This window comes from Hyaena hyaena, unplaced genomic scaffold (assembly GCF_003009895.1).
Source record: "Hyaena hyaena isolate Hyena2069 unplaced genomic scaffold, ASM300989v1 scaffold_43, whole genome shotgun sequence".
Lineage (NCBI taxonomy): Eukaryota > Metazoa > Chordata > Mammalia > Carnivora > Hyaenidae > Hyaena > Hyaena hyaena.
In genome coordinates, this window is record NW_024080675.1 from 5,011,963 (window position 1) to 5,037,077 (window position 25,115).

Consider the following 25,115-nt stretch of genomic DNA (forward strand, 5'->3'; position numbering starts at 1 on the left):
GGAACTAAACTGGAATCCAGGTCCTGTATAGTGGAAGGCCTGGTAGTATCTTCTGCTGCCTACTGGGCCCTCAAAGAAATAGGCTCTGGGAATCAAGATTACTGGGGTTGTTCTTCAAGTACTGTGGGTGGCCTAGAAAAATAACAGTTTCTGAAATTGAATGGAAGTCGTCCCAGATTGCTTGTGTCCCCAGATTTCTAGAAGAAATAACAACAAAAATCCTTCCTGAAGAAGGTAGATAACTGTCTATGACCTTGAATTTATTTGTACAGAGAAAGCTTCTCAAATATAATTCCTGACACACAAAGACAACCTAGTACTTAATGAGATAAAATAACATGAATAAGAAGCAGCATAATCACTGACAATAGAAACTGAACCAGTAGGATCCCAGAGATTGGAATTTTCACTCACAGATTTAAAATAATTATGTTCATCTATTCAAAGGTAAAATATACACAACACAGACTTTTGGTAAGAACTAGAAACAGTTAAAAACAACCGGGAACATTTCAAAAGGAACCAAATAAAAGTTGTTATCATTGTAAAATAATGAAATTAAGAATCTGGTAGAATTAACAGCAGGTAGGACACAGTTGAATAAAGATCAATGGATTGGAAGCTAGGACTGAAGAAAATATCCAGAATAAAACACAGAGACACAAAAGGATAGAAAGACACAAAAAAGAGTAATAGACTTCAAGGATAGAGGCATAAGGAAGGCCCAACACATGTGTAAGTGAATTCCCATAATGAGAGGAGAGCAATAACACAGGGCGTGAATGTTTGAAGAAGCAATGGCTGAGAATTTTCCAAAACTGATAAAAGACATCACTAAACCTACAGATTCAAGAAGCCATACAAACTCAAGCAGTACAAATACAAAAAAAAGAAAAACTTTACCTAGACACATCATAGTAATATTGTAAAAAAAAAAAATCAAGAGCAATCAATGTTAAAAGGAGCCAGAAAACAGAGATGATAACTTTTAAAGAAACCATGCCTAGAAAAATGTTTAAAAAATCTATTGCCAGAAGGCCTACAATACAAAAATGCTAAAAGATAATTCTTTAGATCGAAGGAAAATAGTGTCATAAAGAACTGATAGCACTGCAGTTTAGAGAAAGTATGACAGAAATAGTTAATATGTGGAAAAGTATAAATATTCTTTTTATAAAAACAATAACATCTTGTGAGATATATGTAAAGGCACAAACATTGACACAATGAAGGAGAAATAGGATCTGATCATCTCATTAGATACATAGTGATAAATTAGAACACGATAAATCTTTTAGCAAGTTAGGTGTAAAAAGCAATTTTCTTAATCTGATGAAGAATATCTCCCTAAAACATTCTGTAAATATCATGCTTATAATGACTATTAAAAACCCAATATCATCTCTTCCATTCAACATTGTACTGGAGGTTCTAGCCAATGCAGTAAAGCAAGAGATATAAATAATAGCTGCAAGAAAGGAAAAGATTAAAAAATAGGACAATTATTTACCAATGACATGATTATTTATACAGCATATCCAAAAGAATATACAGATAAACTATTGCACTTCTAAGTAAATTTAGCAAGACTGTTGGTTCCAAGGTCAAATGATTGTTTGTTTAAGAAACAATTAGAAAATGTTACATTTTCCAATGTTACCTCTCTATGTTGACATTATTTTCTATAACGTAAATTGGCAAATATTATTGAGAAAAATTAAAGATTTCAAAAATGGAGAAATAGATCATGAATATATTCATGTTCATGAATTTAAAATTTAAAAATGTAAGTGGTCCACAACTGGATCTACGGAGTCAACAGAAACCCAATATCAATTCAAGTAAGATTCTTTTTGTGGAAACTGACAAGCTGATTCTAAATTGTATATGGAAATGCAAAGGGCCAAGAATCACCAAACAAATCTTGGAAGAAGTACATGGTGGGGGATATACCACCAGATATCAACTCTTATTATAATGCTATGGTAATGAAAACAGTGTGATAAATAAACTAGCAGAACAGAGTCTCTTTGAAATGAGACCCACATATAATGACACCTGACTTATAGATATTATACTGTTGTATTGTGACACAGAAAAATGTTTTTAAATGGTTTTTAAAATAAATAATATTAGATGAATTGTCTATCCATTGAGGAAAAACAAAAAAACACACACAAAGGAAACAAATACCTTGACCATACTTGACACCACACAAAAAATAAATCTGAGGTGAATCATAGACTTAAGTTGAAAGATAAAATGATAGGCAAAGATTTCTTACATAGAACAGAGAAAGTAGTAGGGTGCCTGGGTGGCCCACCCTGTTGGTTGAGCAACCAATTCTTGATTTTGGCTCAGGTTATTTTCTCAGGATTGTGAGATAAAGCCTCATGTCAGGCTCCACGCTGAGCATGGAGCCTGCTTAAGATTCTCTCTCTCCCTTTCCCTCTGCTCCTCCCCCACTCACAGTCAAAAATAAAAATAAAACCATTAAAAAAAAAAGAACAGAGAAAGTAGTGACTAGAAAGGAAAAGACTTATTGAGTCTTATTTAAAAACACTATTAAAATGTATATCTTCTATCATCAAAGGACATCATTAAGAAACAAAAGGACAAGTTTTAGCCTGAAAGAAAATGTCTGTGTTATGTTTATCAGAAAATCTGAATGTATAAAGAATTTCTACAAACCAATAAAAAAGATACACAAACTACAAACATTGGACGAAAATTTTGAACAGGCGCTACACAAAGATATGAAAAGGTGCTTTGCATCATCAGTCATTACGGAAATGCAAATTAAAGTCACAGTGAGCCCCCAGAATAGCTGAAATTTAAACAACTGATAAATACCAAGTTGACAAAGATATAGAGCAGCTGGACTTTTCATCTGATATTGGTAGCAGTGTAAATTTGTCTAACCACAGTATTAAATCTTTTAGCAGTATCTATTAAGACTGAATGTATTCATACTCAACAATTTCACTTATATAAATGTAAATACTGTATAGATGTGCATATATATATATAAAGATTTGAAAATTTATACTTGCATATATATGGATATTTATTGCATATGCTCATGCATAAAATACGACTGATATATAAACAGGTGGGTTTACAAATTAATTGTTAAGTTCTTAAAATGAAATACAATACAACAATAAAAAAGATCCAATTAATCCTATATGCAATGACATGGATAAGTCTCCTAAATATAACACTCAACAGAAATTGGACACAACAGAGTACATGTTTTTTGATTCCTTTAATATAAAATTCAAGAAAGGGAAAAACTAATCCTTGGTGATAGAAGCCAGCATAATGGTTATTTTGGGAAGATAATCACTGAGAAAGAGCATGGGGAGGCTTCTGATGTGCTATATCTCATTTGAATGCTATTAAGGTGGTGTGCTCACTTTGTAAAGATTCACTGAAGTGAATGATTACTAGTGAGCATTCTACTACATATATATGAAGTAATCTATAAATATATGTATTTGAATAATAAGTCTAGATGGTGTGAATAAATTGTTTTATCACCCCATTCCCAATGTTTTTTTTAAAGAGACCAGACTGTAATATTTTTCCTGTGATGTCCTTATGAGATTTTGGCACCAAACTTACAATAGACTCTTAAAGCAAGCTCGATAATGTTCCATAGATTTATGTTGTTGGAAGTTCTTTTTTCTTTCTTTCTTTCTTTTTTTAATCTCCAAGTTTTTATTTAAATTCCAGTCAGTTAGCATATAGTGTAATATTAGCTTTGGGAATAGAATTGATTCATCACTTATATACAACACCTAGTGCCCATTACAACAAATGCCTTCCTTAATACCCATCACCTACTTACCCCGTCCCTCTGCCCAGAATGATTGTTATACTGTGGATGGTACAATCAACATAATTCCAAATAATTTGAAGTAAAAATAAAGTTTGAAGGCTTTTCTGCATTTAAGTCCCCAGATTCAGAAAAGGTACATCCCGAGATAAGGAAATATTTAAGAAAACAGTTGCCAGAAACCCCATAGGGATTGAGGGGGCAGAATCAACAAAAGGAATTCAATTAAGATTTTCACAACTCCAGGGGGAAACTTAGAATCCATTGGTAAAGGTAATAGGAAAGAATATTTCAACTCACTTTCACAAAGAGGTGGGTCGTTTTCCCAGATGACAATATTGTCTGAGATTATGCATAAATTAGATGGCTCACCAATGAGTCGGTATCTATAGGTAAGGAAGAATGAATGTTATATTCCTTGTTCATTTTCCTACTTAAATTGCTACTTACGAAAGATTGCACTCTTGGAGAATTCAGAAGGACAATTTCCATTTGTCACAGTACTATCACTTTCCCAAATTGCATGTCTTTGTTTGGACTTCAAATTTTTTTCTTCATGCTTTCTCGACTCAATGGGCTCTCTCTTCTTTACTTTATGCCAAGTTTTTGTAGAAACCTACCGTATTTAAGACTCATCAACTTCGAACCAAAGGAAATCCAAACAGAACAACAAAAGTCCAACAATGATTTCATATTTAAAATGGTAAAGGCAGAAACTCTCACTTAGTACACCACAAAGTATTCAAAGTTTGCCATAAAATGTGGCATATTCCCCCCCATTGATAATGTCTTGCAAAACAGTGTAGTGGAATATTAAAACCAGGATATTGACATAGGTATGACCTGCCAACTTTGTTCAAATTTCCTCAGTTGTGTTTGTGCTAATTTGTGTGTCTTGGTGCATGTGTATTTTCATCTATGCAGCTTTTTTTAATATAGACTATTTTTAAGAGCAGTTTCAGGGGGCGCCTGGGTGGCTCAGTCGGTTGAGCGTCTGACTTTGGCTCAGGTCATGATCTCACAGTTCATTGGCTCGAGCCCTGCTTCTGGCTCTGTGCTGACAGCTCAGAGTCTGAAGCCTGCTTCAGATTCTGTATCTCCCTCTCTCTCTGACCCTCCCCTGCTCATGCTGTCTCTCTCTCTCAGATATAAATAAAACGTTTTTAAAAAGAGCAGTTTCATGTTCACAGAAATATCAAGCAGAAGGTACAGGCATTTATCATATACTCCCTTTGCACATACATGCAGAACCTCCCATGTGCTGCACATTGTATGGGTTTGGACAAATGTATAATAACACATATCTACCATTGCAGTCTCACACAGAGTAGTTTCACTGTCCTAAAATCTTCCGAGCTCTGCCTATTTGCCTCTCCCTTTCCGCAATCTCTGGCAACTACCGATCTTTCTACTCCATATTTTCTTTTTTAGAATGCCACTTACCTGGCATCATACAACTTTTGTCAGATTTGATTCTTGCACTTGGTAAAATGCATTTAAGTTTCCTCCCGGTGTTTTCATGGCTTGATCGTTCATTTCTGCTTTCCGGAGTGGGTTTACTGTTTGACATTCCTATCAGCAATGATGAGTGATCCAGTTCCTCTACATCCATGTTAGTAACATTTGGGGTTTTCACTAGCTTGCATTTTTGTCATTCAAATATGTGTGTAGTATTGTGTCATTGTTTTTTTTTTCATGTTTATTTATTTATTTTGATGGGAGAGGGGCAGAGAGAGAGGGAGAGAAAATCCCAAGAAGGCTCCACTCTCAGCACGGACCCTGACTCAGGGCTCCATCCTACAATCACAACTTGAGCTGATCTAAAGAGTTGAACCCTCGGGGCACCTGGGTGGCTCAGTCGGTTGAGCATCTGACTTTGGCTTCCGGTCATGATCTTGCGGTTCATGAGTTCAAACCTCGCATAGGGCTCACTGCCATCAGCTAGCCAGCACAGAGTCTGCTTCGGATCCTCTGTCCCCCTCTCTCTGCCCCTTCCCTATTTGTGCTCTCTCAAAAATAAAAATAATAAAAAAAAAAAGAGTCTGATGCTCAACCGACTGAGCCACGCAGGCACCCCAGGAACCCCACTGTGTTGTTTTAGTTTGCATTTTCCTAATGGCTAATGAAGCTGAGAATCTGTTCATGTACTTACATCCCATCTTTATATTCTCCTCAATGACATGTCCATTCATATCCATTCTAGGTTCTATGCCTCCAAATTTATGTCCTGAAACCTCAGAATCTGACTTTATTTGGAAATAAGGTCTTGCCAGATATAACAGAGTTAAGATGAAGTCACTCTGGATTAGCAGGGGCCCTAATCCAATGGCTGGTGTCCTCAAAGGAAGAAGGATATTTAGACAAAGAGACACACAGAGGGAAGACAATGTTAACACATATAGAGGCAAAGCCATGTGAGAACAAGGCAGAGATGGAGAGATGTGATACCAAGGACTGCTGATAACCCCCAGAAGCTAGGAGAAAAGCATGGAATAAATTCTTCCTTAGAGCCTCCAGGAGCAAGCAACCAGCTTATATCTTGACTTCAGACTCGTTCAATTCTATTCCTAAGTTGCTGTTTTTATCATGATTTGTTATTGGACTTTGTCAACTGCATTTTCTGAGACAACTGATATGAGCATATACATTTTCTACTTTGAGCATATAAATTAAAATGAGCCTGGGTAGCTAAGTCGGTTAAGTGTCTGACTCAGTTTCATCTCAGGTCGTGATCTCACAGTGCACCAGGAAGAGCCCCACATCGGGTTCTGTACTAACAGTGTGGAGATGGCTTGGGATTCTCTCTCCTCTTCTCTCTCTGCCCCTCCCCCACTCTTTCTCTCTCTTAAAATAAATAAATAAAACATGTTTTTAAAAATTAAAAATGTTTTTCTTCTTTATCCTGTTTATATGGTTGATTATGTTGATTGAGTTTTGAATGTTGAATCTGTCTTGCATACTTGGAGTAGTTTCCACTGTGGTAAAAAAAAATGCAATTTTTTAAATGCATTACTGGGTTTGATTTGCTAACATTTTATAGATGGTAAAAAATCTTCAGTAAAGTATTAACAAATCAAATCCAACAGTAACATAAAAAGAATCATATACCATAACCAATGGGGATTTATTCCAGGTATGCAGTGAATTTTTTTTTAGTTTCATTCATTCATTTATTCAACAATAATTATTGAGTGCCTTCTCTATACCAAGCAGTGCAATGAATATTTTTAAAGAGAGAGAGTTCACAGTTTATAAGTTACTTTCTTTTGTATTTGAAATAGGTGTGCCCCTTCCTTCTGGTCTCCATATTTTCAGATAATAAATCCACTGCCATTCAAATTGTGTTCCCCTGTAAGTTGTATGTCCTTTCTCTTTGGTTGGCTTTAAGATTTTTTTTAAGGGAATTTGTAGTTACTTATTGAAGCAATTTGAATAAGGCTGATTTAAATTCTTTGTTAGATAGCGACAACATTTAATTCATCTTGGTATTGGAATCATTTGTGGTATGGTATTGATTATCTTTTCTCAATCAAGTTGTGTTCTTCCCAGTTCTTAATGTGACATGTGATTTTCTCTTGTATCCTGAACACTGGGGATATTGTGTTAAGAGACTCTCACTCTTATTTAAATCGATTTTAGCATGTAATCACCCTCTTGAGGGTAGTGTGTAGATTTTGGCCTATTTGGGGGGTGGGGTTTAGTTCCAACGACAATTTAATTTTCCAGTCTTGCAGGGCTATTCTGTTCTCTGCTTCATTCTCCTGGCTCCAATGCAGTTCCTGACACATCCTTGCTACTGCTGCCTGGGACAGCAGAGGTGCTTCTCTGAACTTCCTGCTATCACTAGGTGAGGCATGGGAGATGTTCAACCCTTGCATGGAGAGGAACCCTCCTCCGGCCTGTTCTCTGGTTATCTGGGGAGGGTGGAGCTCCCCTTTCGTTTGTGTTGTGGCTACCAGGGGAGGGAAGCACCTGTGTAGGCTGCATTTTGCTGTTGGGTGGAGAATTAGGAGTCATGGATCTGGGAAGCTCTCTCCTACTGCATGACTGCATGGAGGAGCAAGAAACTTTGAACCTGGTTTCCCTTCTCTTCTGGGTTGAAGTCTAGATCTCACCAACTGGCTCTGTTGATACTGTCACTAGAGGCGGAATAGAGCTCACTGCTGCTGGCTGGTGTGGGGCATGAGATAAAATTATCATTGGGACTGGAGCCCAGGTTCTCCCATTGATACAGCTGCTGCTGATCTGGGGACCTGCTGCTTCTTGGTGCTGTGCCTCAAGGAAGAAGGAGAAGGATAGATGCCTCCTGACCCCATCCCTGATTTCTGATTTCTGCTTATGCTGCTAATGTGGGCAGAAGGGCCACTATCACTACTAATGTGTCTCCCCACTACATCCCCACTAAGCTTCCCTTTTCCCAGCCCTTTGCCCAGAGAACAGGCTTCTCTCTCCCTCTCTCCCTGCCTGCTGAATATTCAGGACTGTGTTCCTTCTAAGTACCCAGTCTAAGAGATAAAAGGAAAATCCAGGGACCTCACTATGGTGTCATTCTTTAAGTTCTGTGGTCCTCCAGCCCATCTTCTTTCCACCTTTTGTAGTCCTTTTATGGCTGCATGTTGAACAGTTTCCAGGGTATTTAGTTACACGTAGAGAGACATGCAGAGAAAAGTGAATCTGCCCATCTTGTCCTGGAACTGGAGCTTCTTACAATCAACATAATAAGCATAATGCTCTTGGAAGATATGGTAGTATTAAGTGTATATGCACCTAATTACATAGCCTCAAATATATAAAACAAAACCCAGAAATACAAGAGGAAATTGGGGGGAAATTGATAGATCAAGCTTGCTCTAGAAAAGAAACACACTTTGCTCATTTTATGAGGATAAATTGGTTGTAAGGCCAGACACAGACAGCGTGAGAATGGTAAATTATTAGGCCTATCATACTTATGTGAATAAAAGAAAAAAATCTGAAATAAAATATTATAAAACAGATCTAGCAATATATAGAAAATATTTATTGTACTTCCAGACCAAGTTGGGTTCCTCAAACATTTCAGGTTTCATCCGTTAGCATAATTCATGACATTCATTCCTCCTACATCACTCTTTTGTACTTGGTTATTCAGTTGCCCCAGGACCAGTTGTTGGAAAGGTTCTTCTTTTACCATTGAACAGTCTTGGTGCCTTTGTTGAAAAATAGTTGATCATAAATGTATGGTTTTACTGCTGGATTCCAATTCTGTTTTATTGATCTATCCATCTGTCTTTATGCCAGTATCACACATTCTTGATTGCTGTAGGTTTATATTAAGTTTTGAAACTGAGTAGTTCTGTTTTTTTAAGATTGTTTTGATCGGATGGGTGCCTTGCACTTCCGTAAGAATTTTAGGATCAGCTGGTCAATTTCTGCAAAAGGATGCTCGATATATAGGGATTGTATTAAATCTGTAGATCAATTTGGTGAGATCAATATTTTATAATTCTATAATATTCAATATTATTGCAATATTAACAATATTAAGTCATCCAGTCTATGAATATAAGATATCTTTCCATTTATGCAGATCCTCTTTAACTTTGTTTTCAAAAATATTTCATAATCTTCAGTGTATAATTTTATACTTCTTTTTTTTTAATGTTTTATTTATTTTTAGGAGAGAGAGAGAGACAGCGTGAGCAGGGGAGGGTCAGAGAGAGAGGGAGTCACAGACTGAAACAGGCTCCAGGCTCTGAGCTGGCAGTCAGCACAGAGCTCGACGCGGGGCTCGAATCCACGAACCGCGAGATCATGACCTGAGCGAAAGTCGGACGCTTAACCGACTAAGCCACCCAGGCGCCCCTAATTTTATACTTCTTTGGTTCAGCTTATTTCTAAGTTATTTTTTTGATGTGATTGTAAGTGGCATTGGTTTCTTAATTTCATTCACAGATTGTTTATTGCTCGTGTATAGAAATGCAATTTAATTTTGTGCACTAGTCTGATATCCTGAATATTGCTGAATTATTTATTAGCTGTAATATGATTTTTGGTGTGTGTGTGTGTGTGTGTGTGTGTACACTCTTTAGGATTTTCTATACAACACACATCATTTTCAAAAACATTGTTTTTTTAAAATGCTTTAAAGTTTATTTTTGAGAGAGAGAGTGAGAGACAGAGCATGAGTAAGGGAGGGTTGGAGAGTGAGGGAGACACAGAATCTGAAGCAGGTTCCAGGCTCTGAGCTGTCAGCACAGAGCCCGATGCAAGGCTTGAACCGTGAGATCATGAACTGGGCCAAAGTCGGATTAACCAACTGAGCCACCCAGGTGCCTCCCAACAGAAATTGTTTTAATTCTTCCTTCCAATTTGGATGCTTTCTGCTTCTTTTTCTTGATTAATTGTCCTGGCTTGAACCTCCAGTACAATATTGATTAGAAGTGGTGAGAAGTTTTCAGTAACTTTTAATTTATATAAACGTGTGTGTGTGTGTGTGTGTGAGAGAGAGAGAGAGACAGAGACAGAGACAGACAGAGAGAGACAGAGAGAGAGACAGAGAGAGAGAGAGAACTATATTTCTTAGCTGTGGATCACAGTAAGAGAAGTTTGAAAGCCACTGTCCTAGGGAAACTTTTGTACATGTGCACTAGGAGACATGTATATTCATAGCAGGAATAGCCAAAACAGAAAAAGCAAAACAAAATGGCAACAATACAAATATAACAAGCAAGCAAAAAGTAAATTGTGGCATACTCACACAAGGAAATACTCTCCTAAGTGAAAATGAATTAACCACAACCACATAGGAAATTGTCAGAAACAAACTGTTAAGCAGAAAGGCCAGTTGCAGAGAAGTACATAGCATATCATGCCAACGACATAAAGCTTACACTATGGAAAGCTGAATATAAACTGAGTTGTAGTATGTACGGGGGACAATGGGAAACAAATGCAAAGCAATGAACAACACAGGATTCCTGATGGTCATTACTTCCAGATCAATTTTGGAAGTGGAATGGGAATTGGGAAAGGCACATAGGAGGCTTCCAAGCTACTAACAATGCTTCTTAAGGTGGGTAATATATACATTGAAGTTCATGTTATTGTTATTGCTTATGCTATAGTAAATGTATTTTAAGTAAGCAAAAAATAATAAAAACAAAGCAAAGTTTAAGATCTAAGGTAAAGCAGTCTCTCTACTTCTTTCCTGAAGTGGTTGTCTCCCTTAAGGATAAGCCAAGAATATGCCCACAGCAAGATTTCTGTGGTGTGTGCATTCCGAAGAGGTGCTATAACAATTGAAATTTGCCTGTCCACATCAGCTCCCTCATCCCAAACAAATCATTCTTTCCGACTTCTGAGTCCAGCATCTCTAGTTCTGGTGGCATTGGGGCAAGAATATATGCATGCATCAACTAATGTTTGTTCCATTTACTTCTTGAGAGAGCTGGTCCTTCCCATTGAATGAATGCTTCACTTGGTTTTAGGTACATTAATTTGTTGTCCAGTAGGGCATCTTTCCTCTCCACCCGCAAGTTTCTAGCACAGATATATATTTTTTCCCATTTTCCCAATATTTGTTTAGTCATTTCAGGCAGAGTTGAATGCCGCGATTCAAGCCACCACTTCTACTTAGAAATCTTATTGCTATTTTTTTAACTTCTTTTTTTAAGTTTATTTATTTTGAGAGAGAGAGCAGGGGAAAGGCAGAGAGAGAGGGAGGGAGAGAGAATCACAAGCAGGCTTTTCAACGTCAGTGCAAAGCCCGAGGCCGGGCTTGAACTCACAACATCAAGAGCATGACCTGAGCCAAAACCAAGAATCAGAAGCTTAACCAAATGAGCCACCCAGGCACCCCTCTTATTGTTATGTTTTTAATGGACAGGTAAACTTTCTAAGAGTATTGTTTAGAGACTGGTACTACAATTCTGGAACTGTCATCCCAAACAATGCTGCTGCCAACTCACCCTTCATTACAAGCATAGTTCACAGTTGATCCAACCTTGGTGTCTCCATTAGCAATCGTTTTGCCATTTGTGGGTTCTGGAGGACTGCCACATGACCTACCTATGGGAGAGAAGGAGAATTTGTGAACCGGATATGGAACACTCCAAACTTCTCTTAGTAAGTACATAAGGTCCCAACCTGGCTGTCTCAACCTTTACTGAAAAGCATTTGTAGCTCCATAGCTTTTGCCACCCCGAAGAAACTTACAAAACTGCCTCAGCACCAGTCACCTACTAAGCACCACTTTCAAAAAGAGCCCCCCTCCAGATCTATCTCATCCTCATATTGTGCCTTCCAGAAAAAGGTAAACTTCCCTTATACCCAAAGTGTTTGCTTTGTAATTCAACCAGTATAAATTAAAGTCTCAAAGTATGGGATTTTCTCCCCACCTACACTTTTCTTTCCTTTCCTCGAGGTAATTCGTTATTTAGTTTCAGTGGTGACAACGGGGAACCTCTAATGAATGGAGAATTTTCCTCAGTCATGCCTTGTGACAGTCACTTCTCATGAATTGAACTTGTAATGAAGGTGTCAGGAAGTCAAAGCAGTAGAAAGATATGACATCAAGAATAACTCTCACATCTGCTATCCTCCAGGCAAACTTATCAAGTCCTATGTGTCTTAGCTCCAAACAATTGAATCTGAACAATGGAAACAGCTCTTATGGATGTTTAACTGGCACGGTGGAATTCTCAGCCTAGAGGTACTTACGTTCACATTTGTTTTCAGCACTTGACCAGGTCAAGTTCTTTTGGCAGGTGATACGGAACTCTTTCCTGTAGTAACCAGGGCGGCACACATAGTTCAAAGATGCTCCAATGGGAAACTCAGACTTGTCAATTGGTTTTGCCGGCCTGGCAAAAGGAATCCATGCTGGGGCTGTGCATTGACCTGGAGACCAAGACCACAGGGACATCAAAGTTATTGGAGAAACTTCTACTCTGCTCTTTTTCTCCGGTATGCTTCATAGATGTGATCACAGAAAAAGAACACCTTAATAATGAGAAAATGATTGCTTCTCTTAATAGAGATCTTAGATATAAGCTTTTTAAGTCAGTATCTACCCACTTAAAAAAGTCTTCACTATTTTGAAGGCAATTAAGATATATATACGTACGTATATATACATATATGTATATATATGTAATTTCGAGGAAATTTCATCACATGCTTTGTAGACAAGCCTCAACAACTAAAGCTGTACTTTACTTTATGAAAACATATATGTAAAAATGCAGATTTTGAATTAAATAGTAGACTCAGCTATCTCCCTTTCAGGCCTAATAGGTTTAAGTTAAGGTAATAAAATTTTTAGAGTCAAACAGTATGTAATCAAGAAGAAATATCTGTTGGAAAAATATCATTTTACTGTAGATTTGGAAATCTCTTACGGTGTTTTTTAAATTTTTTTATTTTTTAAATGTTTATTTATTTTTGAGAGAGGGAGAGCTCACATGGGGCAGGGGCACAGAGAAGGCGACAAAAGATCCAAAACAGGATCTGCACTGAGAGCAGTGAGCCTGATGTGGGACTCCAACTCGAAAACTGGGAGATCATGACCTCAGCTGAGGTCGGATTCTCAACCAACTGAGCCACCCAGGCGCCTCTTTTCTGTTTTTGAAAAATCGTCTATTCCTCTTCATACTCCCTACAATCATTTGGTCAATTTAATCAAAGAATCAACTCTTGGCTTTGTTGATTTGTTCTTATCTTTATCTTTACTACAGTTTTCTTGAGTTTATTTGCTGTTCTTTTTTAAAATATAAACTTTCTGAGATGATTAGATTTTTAAAAAATTTTCAGCTTTCAACTGTTGTTTTTTTTTTACATATAGTTTATTGTCAAATTAGTTTCCACTGCTTTCAACTGTTTCTGAAATAGGCAGACTATTATTTTTATCCTAAGCAAATATTTAGCTGCACTCTACAAATTTTGATGTCTCGTATTTCATTTTTTTTCAGTTTGAAGTATTTGATGATGGCCCTTATGATTTGTTCATTGATCCATGGTTTATTTAGGAATAGTTTGAGTAATTTACAAACATCTGAAGAATTTTTTTAGCTGCATAATTATTATTGTATTTATTAGCTGAATGTTTATTATTATGAAATTGATCAAGGCTTGTTTTATTGCTCAGCATATGGTCAACTGAGGCAACTGTATCACATTTCTTGTAAAAAAAAATATGTGTTTGCAGGGACACCTGGTGGCTCAGTCAGTTAAGCGTCAGACTCTTGTTTTCACCTCAGGTCGTGATCTTTAGGCTTCATATGTTTGAGCCCTGCACAGGCTCTGTGTTGGCAGTGTAGAGCCTTCTTGGGATTCTCTGTCTCTGTCTCTGTCTGTCTCTGTCTCTCTCTTTCTCTTTCTCTCTGCTCCTCTCCCCTACTTGTCTGTCTCTGTCTCTCTAAAAACAATTAAATAAACTTAAAAGAAAAATTTTGTCCACAGTGGGTGCAGGGTTCTGGTATGTCAATGAGGCCCAGTCTGTTAATCTGATTTGTTCAAATATGCTTTGACACAATCTGCTTACTCTACTAAGAATTGTGTTAAAATATGCCATCTTATCGTACATTTATTTCTTCTTCTCATTCCTTCCATTTTTAACCTTAAAAACTTTATTATATTTTGTGCTAGATTGGCCATTTTATCATTAGAAAATACCTCTCTTTATTTCTAATAATGAATCCAGGACAGATAAAATGCAAATAATAAGACTGTGGATTTAGTCCTCAGTGCATCAATAATTGTTTTAAATATAAACACACAATGATAATTTGAAGACAAAATTGTTATGATGCCACATTTGCTAAATCGGCATTCTTTTGGTTTGTTTTTGTCACAGCATGTTTTCATTTTTTTGTGTTCATCCATTCTGTCTCTGAATATGTATACTGTTTCTTTTGTAGGGAACACTTATTTTTTATTTTTAATTCATTATGATAAGCGTTCCCCAACTTCCTCAGTTCACAGTGCCCTGAGGATCTCAGTGATTTTTCCACATCATTCCTAGCCCAAAATGGAAATACCTTACAGTTTCGTTTGTTAAATAATTAGGTTCTAACAACTTAATAAGTCTTGTGTCCACAATTCTGAAGAATGGGATGTTGAGCGCTGTTCAACTTCTCAAACCTTAGAATTGTAAACCACTGCCCGGTTTCCTCTTCTACAATCGTTTTTATTTGATGCTGTATCACAGCCACTGCTGAAAACCCAGTTTTGCAATGATTTGATGTCACTGAAAGGAAACTACTGAGAAAAAAATAAAAGGAATCAACTGAAATCCCATGGAACCAGGAGGGACTGGGAGCTAGTAGTTTGCATAGTATCTGAGAGATACTGAATATTTCTGTGTTTCCACTGAAAATTTATCTATCTATCTATCTATCTATCTATCTATCTATTTATAAATGTTTATTTATTTTTTGGGATAGTGCAAGCCGGGGAGGGTTGTGGGGGGGAGGGGTGGGGACAGAAGAATTGAAGCAGGCTCTGCACTGACAGGCTGACAGCAAAAAGCCCAAGTTGGGGCTCAAACTCACAAGCCAGGAGATCATGACCTGAGCTGAAGTCGGATGCTCAACTCATTGAGAAACCCAGGTGCCCCTCCACTAAAATTTAAAATATGCCTCCTGTAAGATCATGGAGGCTCCCAGGGCACTCCAGTCCACAGTCTGGGAAATGCAGCAGTGTGCTAGTCTTTGTCTTTAAAGTGGAATTGGGGCTTCTGGGTGGCTCAGTCGGTTAAGCATCCAACTTTGGCTCAGGTCATGATCCTATGGTTCGTGGGTTGGAGTCCCGCATCGGGCTCTGTGTTGACAGCCCGCTCAGAGCCTGGAGCCTGCTTCAGATTTTGTGTCTCCCTCGCTCTCTGACCCTCCCCTATTCATGCTGTCTCTCTTTCTCTCTCTCAGAAATAAATATAACATTAAAAAAAAAGACAAAGTGGAATTGTTGGGGTGCCTGGGTGGCTCAGTCAGTTGAACGTTGGACTCTCGGATTTGGGTTAGGTCATGATCTCACGGTTAGTGAGTTCAAGTCCTGCATCCAGCTCCACACCGACTGTGCAGAGCCTGCTTGGGATCCTCTCTCCGCGCCCCCCCCGCCCCAACCCTGCTTGTGTTCTCTCTCTCTCTCAAAATAACAACAAAAAATAAAGCAGAATTGTCTATGCGTATTTAATATAATTGTTGATATATTTGGGACTAGATGTATCATTTTACTATTTGATTTGTATTTGTCCTTCATTTTCTATATTCTTTTATTCTCTTCTATTTTGCCTTCATTTTGATTATGAATTATATTTATTATTTTATTATTTATTTTAATTAGATTATTTGTTACACACTCTTTTACTGTTCCTTTAAAGATGGTGTGCATTTTCACCATATTAATATTCAATGAACAATTCTCATTTCCCCATCAACATAAGAACCGTAGAAAATTCTAACTACTTTCCTCCTGTCCTTGTTCTATCATGATTATGTTTTTAAATCCTACATATATCTTAAGCTCCCATTAGTCACATTCAAAGTACACACACATTGCTGGGCTACAGCCATTTGCAACTAAACTGGACCCTAATGGTAATGGATTCTCTCAGCAGGCTCAGCTGAGATTTTGGAAATCTGTAGAAATGTGTGGTTGCCTACATGATGAGCTCCCAAAGTCTTCCAACCCCTAATCCTGGGATCCTGTGAATGTTACCTAACATGGCACCAGGGCTTTGCAGTTGTGACTCAATTAAGAATCTTGAGATGAGAAGAATACCCTGGATTATCTGGATAGGCCCTAAATGTAATCACAAATGTCCTTAAAGGAGGGAGGCAAAGGGTCAAAGAAGACAGAGGAAGGAGAGTTGAAGAAACTGAAGAAACTGCATTTCTGGCTTTGAAGGTAGAGAAAGGTGGCCATGAGCTAAAGTATGCAGGCAGTCTCTGGAAGAGAAAAGAGCAAGGAAACCTAATCTCCCTTGGTGATGGGGTTTTGGAGTGGTGGGGGTCCAGAGTTGATGGCCAAGGAAGAATTCTCAAGATGCTTTTGGTGCAAAAAGGTGATTTTATTAAAGCACGGGGACAGGACCCATGGGCAGAAAGAGCTGTCCGGGGTTGTCATGGGTGACTGGTTATGTACCTTCAAGTTAGGACGGGTTAGGGAGAATGTAAGTCTCTAAGGAATTTTGCAAGCAAGGTTTTCCAGGACCTTGAGGGGCTAGCCGCTGGTTTGAAAAGGTCGTTTATTACTGTCTAGTAAAGACTCAGTCATGAGACCCTTCAGATTTACATAAGTGGGCCATGAGCTTGGAGCGTGATTGCCAGCATATATCTGGGGGCTGGGGGTTGAGATAAAGGAAGTTTTCAAAGGAAAACTTTGGATAAAGTAACTTACAGGATCCTTGTTTGGGGGGGGGGCAGTAGGTAATGTTAAGCTAGGATTCCCTTTTGCCCTTGAGGCAGCTGAGCTCCCAGAGGAAGGTCACTCTGCCTGTTTCAAAGACTTGTCAATGGGCTTCAGGCATTAAGCTTTTCATTTGCCTTTGTTTCCCACAATATCGGATCCTCCAGAAGGAACACAGCCTTGTGGGCCCATTTGAGAATGGGTCCAGAACTGTAAGAGAATAAATTTCTGTCGTTCTAAGCCATTAAGCTCATGGTAACTTGTTACAGCAGCAATAAGAAACTAATATAAAAGACCATGGTTTATAGTGTTATAAACTGGATTCATACAGAGCTGGACTTGGACCCAGTGCCTGTACTTACTAGCTGTGAGGTAAAAGTAAATATGCAAATTTGGATAATAGCCCTAATAAAAAAGAACGTATGAATCTTTACTGGAGAAAGCTTGACCTAGCTTCCTTTTCCTCCTTCATTTCCAATCCCTCAAATTATGGTTTGTTCCTATAATAAGCATATTAACGTAAACTCTGTAAACTCAAGATCTACCATATTTTATTTTAAAAAACTCTTCTGCATAGCTTTACAGTATATTAAATACAATAATTGAAAAATATTTATAGTATTCAGTTTGATGACTTTTGACACGTATATGTACCATGAAATGATTACCACAATGGAGATAAACATTTCCATCCCACTCCCTCTAGTTTCCTCACATCCCTTTGTAATGCATCCATCTCTCCACTGCCTCCTCCAGGTGATCTCTGACCTGCTTCTTCTTACTACAGACCAAATTGACTTTGTAGAATTTCATATAAACCAAATCACTCAGTTGGCATTTTTTTTCTTTTCTATTGGTCTAGGTTTTGCATAGAAAATTATTTTGAGATTCATCTGGGTTGTTGCATATATTTAAAAAATTATTTCTTTTTGCTCAGTAGTATTCAGTTGTACAAATATGCTTAATTTAGTTCATCTCTTTGGCTGTTGAAGGTCATTTGGATTGTTCTAGTTGTGGGCTATTACAAGCGAGGCCACTGTAAAAATTCTGGACAAGTCTTTGTGTGATCACATGCTTTATGTCTCTTGAGTAAATACGTAGGGCTAACATGCTCAGTCATATGATACAATTGTGTTCAACTTTTTAAGAAACTGCCAAACTGTTTTCCAAAGGGGTTGTATCATTTTACCAACCAGCAGGCATTCCAGTTACTTCATCTTATTGCCAATACTGGACGGTCAATTTTTAATATTTTAGCTAGTCTAGTGGGTGTATACTGTCATCTCGCTATGGCTTTTGTCCTGGGTGACACAGTCGACTTTGAAATACTCCCAATTCAAACTTTCCATTCAAGGCAGATTGATTTATTCTGTGCTAGAAACACAATTTACTTATTATTACCTCCATGTCTCTGTTCAAACATGAACTGTCCACCTGTCCAGTCTGCAGACCTTCTAGTCTTTTATGAAAAGATTTGCAACTGTTTTATTGAAACACCTCTATCAGTTAATGGAAAAGAAATGCATTAATTTTTTTGCATATTTGTATTTAATATTTTAAAATAATTATATATTTTATAATATTAGCATACTACATATTATATTTGGTATATTATGTAATCTAATGTAATCTATAATATGTATCATAATATGTAGTTTGGAATATGATATTATATGTAAGACATTAGATAAAATGATATATCTATATTAATGTATTAGATAAAATGATATATCTATTATACAGATTGATGTACATTACAAATTACTTATAAACTATATATACAAACTATAACAATGTAATACTATACATTAAATTATATTCATATTATACAGCTTAATAAATCTCACATATATAATATATAATGTCATTATATACATTAATTATATAACACATTGTAATATGCCATGCTATATACATAAATGTAACATAATTTATATAACATTGTTATATAACAGAACGATATTACACATATCGTATATTAAAATAGTAAATATATTTAATTACTTATATGTAATAATTTCATATTTATAAAAATATATAGTATCACATGTTGTACATAAACACAAATTTTAAAATATATGATAGAGATGAAGGAAACATTTTAAATGCTTTGCTAATCATGATGGCAAATTATAATTAATGTCTAAAGGGGCAAAATAGTCAAAATGAGTTTCTCTGTTCACATGAGTGGATGAAAAGCTACCGTTTCAAGTAGTCTTGATACTTTCTTCACCTTTTGATTTTGTCAACTTCTGGTTGTGATTAGACTGACAATGATTCTTCCTCTTAGTGTCTTTAGCACAGAGCTTGGATATGTGTGTGCCTGCGTGTGTCTGCGTGTGCGCACATCTGCGCGTGTCCGTTCACGGAAGGGATTGTCAGCGATGCCATTTTCTTGTTTGGTTAAGTCAGCCTTATGAGAATTAACTTCATTCCGTTTCTATGTGGAAAAACTTTGAAGTTACTCGTGCAATTGTAAAGGTTATATTACATAAAACGAGGCCAAATAAACCATAAGCCTACTCATCTGAGCACATGTAAAGTGAAATAGGTGACAAATCACAGAAAGCCAACAGGATTTCCCATCCTTTCTACCTCTCCTCTTTACCCAGCAGGGCAATAAAGTGAGATCTGCCCCGAGGACCAGGAGAGGGCGCCAGAGTCTGGCCTGCAATCCGTACGGCCCCGGCACCCTGAGGGTGCTCATTTGTATATAGAACAACTATCTCTGTTGTTTTCTCCTGTACAACCATTTTTGGATTCACTCCTTAAATGCTGCTAAGGCCTCGTTCCTCGCTCTCTGCCTTCTCTGATCATCAAAGCTGAGATGTCCCCCGTTTGAGGCAAGCTGTGGTCTTTAGGCCCTCGACATGGAAGTTCCTACTCACGGTTTCCCAGATCTGCAGGGGCTTTTCAGTTACGAAACACAATCACAGACACTCCACTACCTCATCTGATTTTCACAGTAGTCTTCTCACATGGCAGGATGTGGATTATGGTCATTTTCTAGGTATGGACACTGGAAGTCAGGGATGTGATTGAGTTGCCAGGCCCCAGGCCCACAGCTAGCCAGTAGCAGAGGTGGACAAAAAACAGCACCCTGGCCTCCTAATTAAGGAAAGCTCATAAAGCCCCACCACGCAGCTTCTACACGAATGCACCCTGAAGAAATTGCTCTCTCATAAAGTCCAAAGTGCTATGTACACTGTCAGCATTCCATAACCGTTTTATCTAAATTCCTTTGGCAAGTAAATTACTAGATGGTGTTTGGTTTAAGCTTTTTCACATTTTCAGGTTATTATGATAACCTTAGTAATTTTTTTTTTTTTTGCAATTAACATTCCAATAAGAAGAGGGCTAGATATATTCAACAGGTGCACAAAAATTCCTACGCATTGACCCTAGACTGCTTAATATACTTGGCTTGCTTCTCTTCTAGAAATAAAACTTTAGGCTTTATCACGGATCTTCACCTGGCAGGTTACTTTAGGAGGTCTATTAATAACAACTATTGTGGAAGCTCGGTTTTCCTTTTCCCTTACTCTCTTCGAAGGCATAAATAATTGAACGCGCAATGAATGCACAAAGCCTAATGGGAACGCACAATGTCTAGTGACAGCAGAGAACAAACTCAGGTGTCAAGAAGAGGTTGGACAAAAATAATTAAGACTCTCATTTCAACTGAGACGTTACCAATGGGTCCAAGCAACGAGGACTTCCCAGAAAGCCAAAAATAAGAAGAGAAGGGTTCAAACTGAAAACGTTTACCTATTTAAAAGGAAGGAAGGAGGGGGAAGGTGTAACCTCAACATTTCCAGTTAATTATAACAGGCTTTATTTTCTACAAAACACACGACCAAAATGCCGCACTGTGTAAACATCTCTACTCTTCCCTTCCATCTGCAACTAGTGGCACGAAGGCTTCTGAAGCTTCCCTGGCTCTTCTAACCCCGAGCGCAGCCGTCGGGACTTAGTTTCTCGTCGGCGCTCAGTAAGTGCACGTGGTGGTTTGGGGTGTGAATGGCGCGCAGCCAGGCAGCCGCAAGGCAGTTTTCGGTGAAAACGGCACCCGCAGGACTGCTTGTCCAAACACCCTCACGCACAAAGTTCAGAAGTAACGGCTGGAGGAAAGAACTTGATTAAGTGCCAGGCGCCCCGTTAGACCCCTGGACACACTTGATGCTACTTAGGTAACACCACGAGGTAGAAATCGGTGTTCCCACCACACAGAAAAGGAAACAGACTCCGACAGGTGTAGTAACCTTCCTCACGGTTAAGAACTTGCTAGGATTAGAACCCAAGGCGGCCGCATCTCCAGCGCCCCTTTCTTTGCTAGGGTCAGCACCACACTGGGCTCTCGCCGGCCTCTGTTAACAGACAAAGGCACGGATTTGCTCCCGCACCTGTTCGTCATCACCGGTGCACAACGCAAACCCCAGCAGAGGGGGATCACCCAGAGGCCCCTGGGGCCCCGCCACGGGCGGGGATCCCAGAGTCTACCTGCCTTCTCGAGCCACCCTGGGGACCCGAGCGCCCAGCCCCGCATCTCACCCCAGGCTGCCGGCAGCGCAAGCAGCACCAGAACGGCCAGCAGGGCTCCTCCGGAGCAGGAGAGAGGGGGAGCCGGCGGCCCGAGAGGCTGCGGGCTCCTTGGCGAAGAGGCTCCCATGCTCCCCGGGCACCTCCAGCCAGCAGGTGCGACCTCGAAGGAAAGCGCAGCGGAGAGAGATGAGAGCGGCAACGTGCTCGCCGGCTCGCACCCGGAGTGTGGGGAGAGCGGCCGGGGGGGACGGGGAGGAAGACTTTGACCGCAGCTTCCCTTTAAGGGGCGAAGTCTTGTTTACTCTTCATTTGCATCATTTCTAACGCATTCGCTTCCGAGACCACCGCCGGGACCCATCTGCAGGAGCACCGCTCGGTGGTGCTTCCTTTCCTCGATGGCGTTCGCGTGGACGATGGGCGGCTCCAGGGAAAGGCGGTGGATTCTCGGGGCTCAGCCCCCGCATGGCTTTGCCCCTGGGCAAGAATCCAAGTGCCTAGGTCAGCAAACGAAATGCCCGTTCCTTGTGTTAAAGCCACAGTTTGGGGCAACATGTACCGCGTATAGGAGAAACTAATTCCTTTATACTGAATTGAGATATACTGTGGTAGGGTCCCCTCCCGAAGGAAAGAAGAAAAAAAAAAAGAGCACCTCAAGGTAAGTCGCTATTTGCATATATGACAACATTCCTTACAACCTTGAAACATGAGACCACTTAACGAGACTACATGTTTGTGTGTTACCATATGTGGGAGACAAAGATCACATTTTTAAAATATAATTGTTTATAGACGGGGAGACTGGCTTGGAATAAGGCAATAGTGCATGGGGCTGACCAGCAAGGAGGCTTTTGCCATCATCCAGGTGAGATTTGATGGTGGTTTTGACTGGAGGTAAAGTGAGCAATTAAGAAACTAGAGACGGAATGAACAAAATTTCTTCATGCTTTGGATATTGGTTACTTCCTTTCTTAAAGTTAGTGCTGAGAAAAAGAAATAGTAATTAGCCCCAGGATTCAAAATCCATAAGGGTGCTATTATTGAAATTTTAAAAAATGTGGAAGAAGGACAGATTTGGAGAAGGGGGTTAAGAATTCTCTTGAATGGGTGTGTGTGATGGGTTGAATAATGACTACCAACAATGTCCACATCCTAATCCCCAGACCAGTGAATGAATATGTGATCTTAGGTGACAAGGGCGGGGGGGGGGGGGGGGGGGTTGCAGATGTGATTGATCTAAGGGTTTTGAGATGGGAGATTATCTTGGATTATCCAAACCGACAGTGTTATCACTGGGGTCCTTGTGAAAGTGAGGCACTAGATCAGAATGAGGAAGGCAAATGACTGAAGCAGAGACTGGAGAGGTGCTGACATGAGCCGAACTGAATGACAGCCACCTCTAGGTGCTGGAAAAGGCAACACCTTGGTCTCCGCCCTGTAGGATCCATTTGGACTTCTGACCTCCAGGCTGGTAAAAAAAAAAAATAAATCTGAGTGATTTTCAGCTACAAAGTAACTTGTAGCACCAATAGGAAACATATGGGAGAGAGAGGGAGAGTACATTACCCCCCCCCCCCCCCCCAAAACACACACACCAGTTGCCCACCAGGTGGCTCAGTTGGTAAAGTCTCTGACTTTGGCTCAGGTCGTGGTCTCACAGTTTGTGAATTCAAGCCCCACATCACTTTGCATCCTTTGTCCTCTCCTCTCTGTCTCTCCCCAGCTCACATGCTCTCTTTCAAAAATAAACCTTTTTTTTTTTTTTAAGGGAGATTATCAAAGGACTTTTTTTTTTTTTTTTAAACTAAGACTTGGGGGCATGAGACAGATGGAGTTTTAGTGAGAGCCAGGAGGTGTGGGAATGTTCTAGGAAAAGATTGGGGATATAGTCTCTTGATCATGAAACTGGACTTCCAGAGAAGTCTAACAAGAGACCTTTTGAAAAGGAAATGCGTGGAAGAGGGTCAAAATCTCAGGGGTTGATGACACTATTAAGGGAGAGCATGGAGAATAAAGGATAGGAAGACCAAGATGGAAACTTTTAGATGTGGTTCATATGTGGTTCATAGTTTTTAATATTTTTGTGTATGGTGGACCCCTCTGCCTCTTTGGCCAAGCCTATGGACCCTTCTCAGAATTATTATTTTTTAATGTTCATTTATTTATTTTGAGAGTGTGAGTGGGGAAGAGAGAGAGAGAGAGAATCCCAAGCATACTCTGTGCTGTCAGCGCAGAGCCTGATGAAAGGCTTGATCTCAAGAACTGTGAGTTCATGACCTAAGCCAAAATGAAGAGCTGTATCCTTAACCAACTGAGCCACCCAGGTGCCGCTAGAATTGATTTTTGTTTAACTTTTTAAATGTTTATTTATATTGAGAGAGAGAGAAAGAGAGAGAGAAGGAGAAACAGATCATAAGTAGGGGAGGGGCAGAGAGAGAGGGGGACACAGAATCTGAAGCAGGCTCCAGGCTCTGAAGGCTTGAGGTACATGGACAGATAATTTGGAGGAATGAAGATAGTACTGATTATGATTGAATAAAAGATGAACCGCATCCCACTCTTGGGTATGTATCCAAAAGAATTGAAAGCAATGTCTTGAAGAGCTATTTGCACACATGTTCGTAGCAGCATTATGTACAGTAGCCATGAAGTGAAAACAGCCCAAATGTCCACTGACCGATGAATGAAATAAATGTGATATATACATGCAACAAAATAGCTTCAGCCTGAAAAAGGAAGGAGATTCTGACACGTGCTACACCGTGGAGGAACCTTGAGGACATTACGCCAAGTGAAATAAACCCGTCATACACAAACACCGTAGGATTCAACATACAGGAGGGATCTAAAGTAGTCAAATCCATAGAAACAAGAGTAGAGTGGCGGTTTCTGGGGGCTGGAGGAAGAGGGGCAGGTAGAGTTATTGTTTAATAGATATAGCATTTCAAGTTTCTAAGATGAAAAGTTCTGGAAATCTGTTGCACAGCAGTGAATATGCAAACATTTCTGAACTGTACACTTAACAATGGTTAAGATGGTAAAGTTTAACTTGTATGTATTTTAAAACAAAAACAAAAAAGATGCCAAACAGAATACATAGTCTAGGAGAGGGTGGCGAGAGAAATTTGCAGTAGCCAGGGAGCGAGATTTTATGTTCTCAATAGTATATAAATGCTCGACCAAGGAAAACTGGCAGCTGGATTTTTCTTTCTTTTTTTTTTTAATTTTTTTAAATATTTTTATTTATTTCTAGGAGAGAGAGAGAGAGAGAGATAGCATGAGCAGGGGAGGGTAAGAGAAAGAGGGAGATACAGACTCTGAAATAGGCTCCAGGCCCCGAGCTGGCAGT

General features: G+C 39.1%; 1 protein-coding gene across 1 annotated transcript in view; it reads right to left on the reverse strand.

Annotated features, from left to right (window-relative positions):
• Positions 1-21,977, reverse strand: part of LOC120230486 (complement receptor type 1-like) — a 34,974-nt gene extending 12,997 nt beyond the window's left edge. Inside the window, exons 1-4 of the mRNA XM_039230068.1 lie at positions 21,779-21,977; positions 12,542-12,721; positions 11,791-11,890; positions 4,142-4,227 (exon numbers count right to left, since the gene is read on the reverse strand). Of these exons, the coding sequence (XP_039085999.1) occupies positions 4,142-4,227; positions 11,791-11,890; positions 12,542-12,721; positions 21,779-21,896 (484 nt within the window). The 5' untranslated portion in view covers positions 21,897-21,977. The remainder of the gene's footprint in view (positions 1-4,141; positions 4,228-11,790; positions 11,891-12,541; positions 12,722-21,778) is intronic.
• Positions 21,978-25,115: the final 3,138 nt, after the last annotated feature.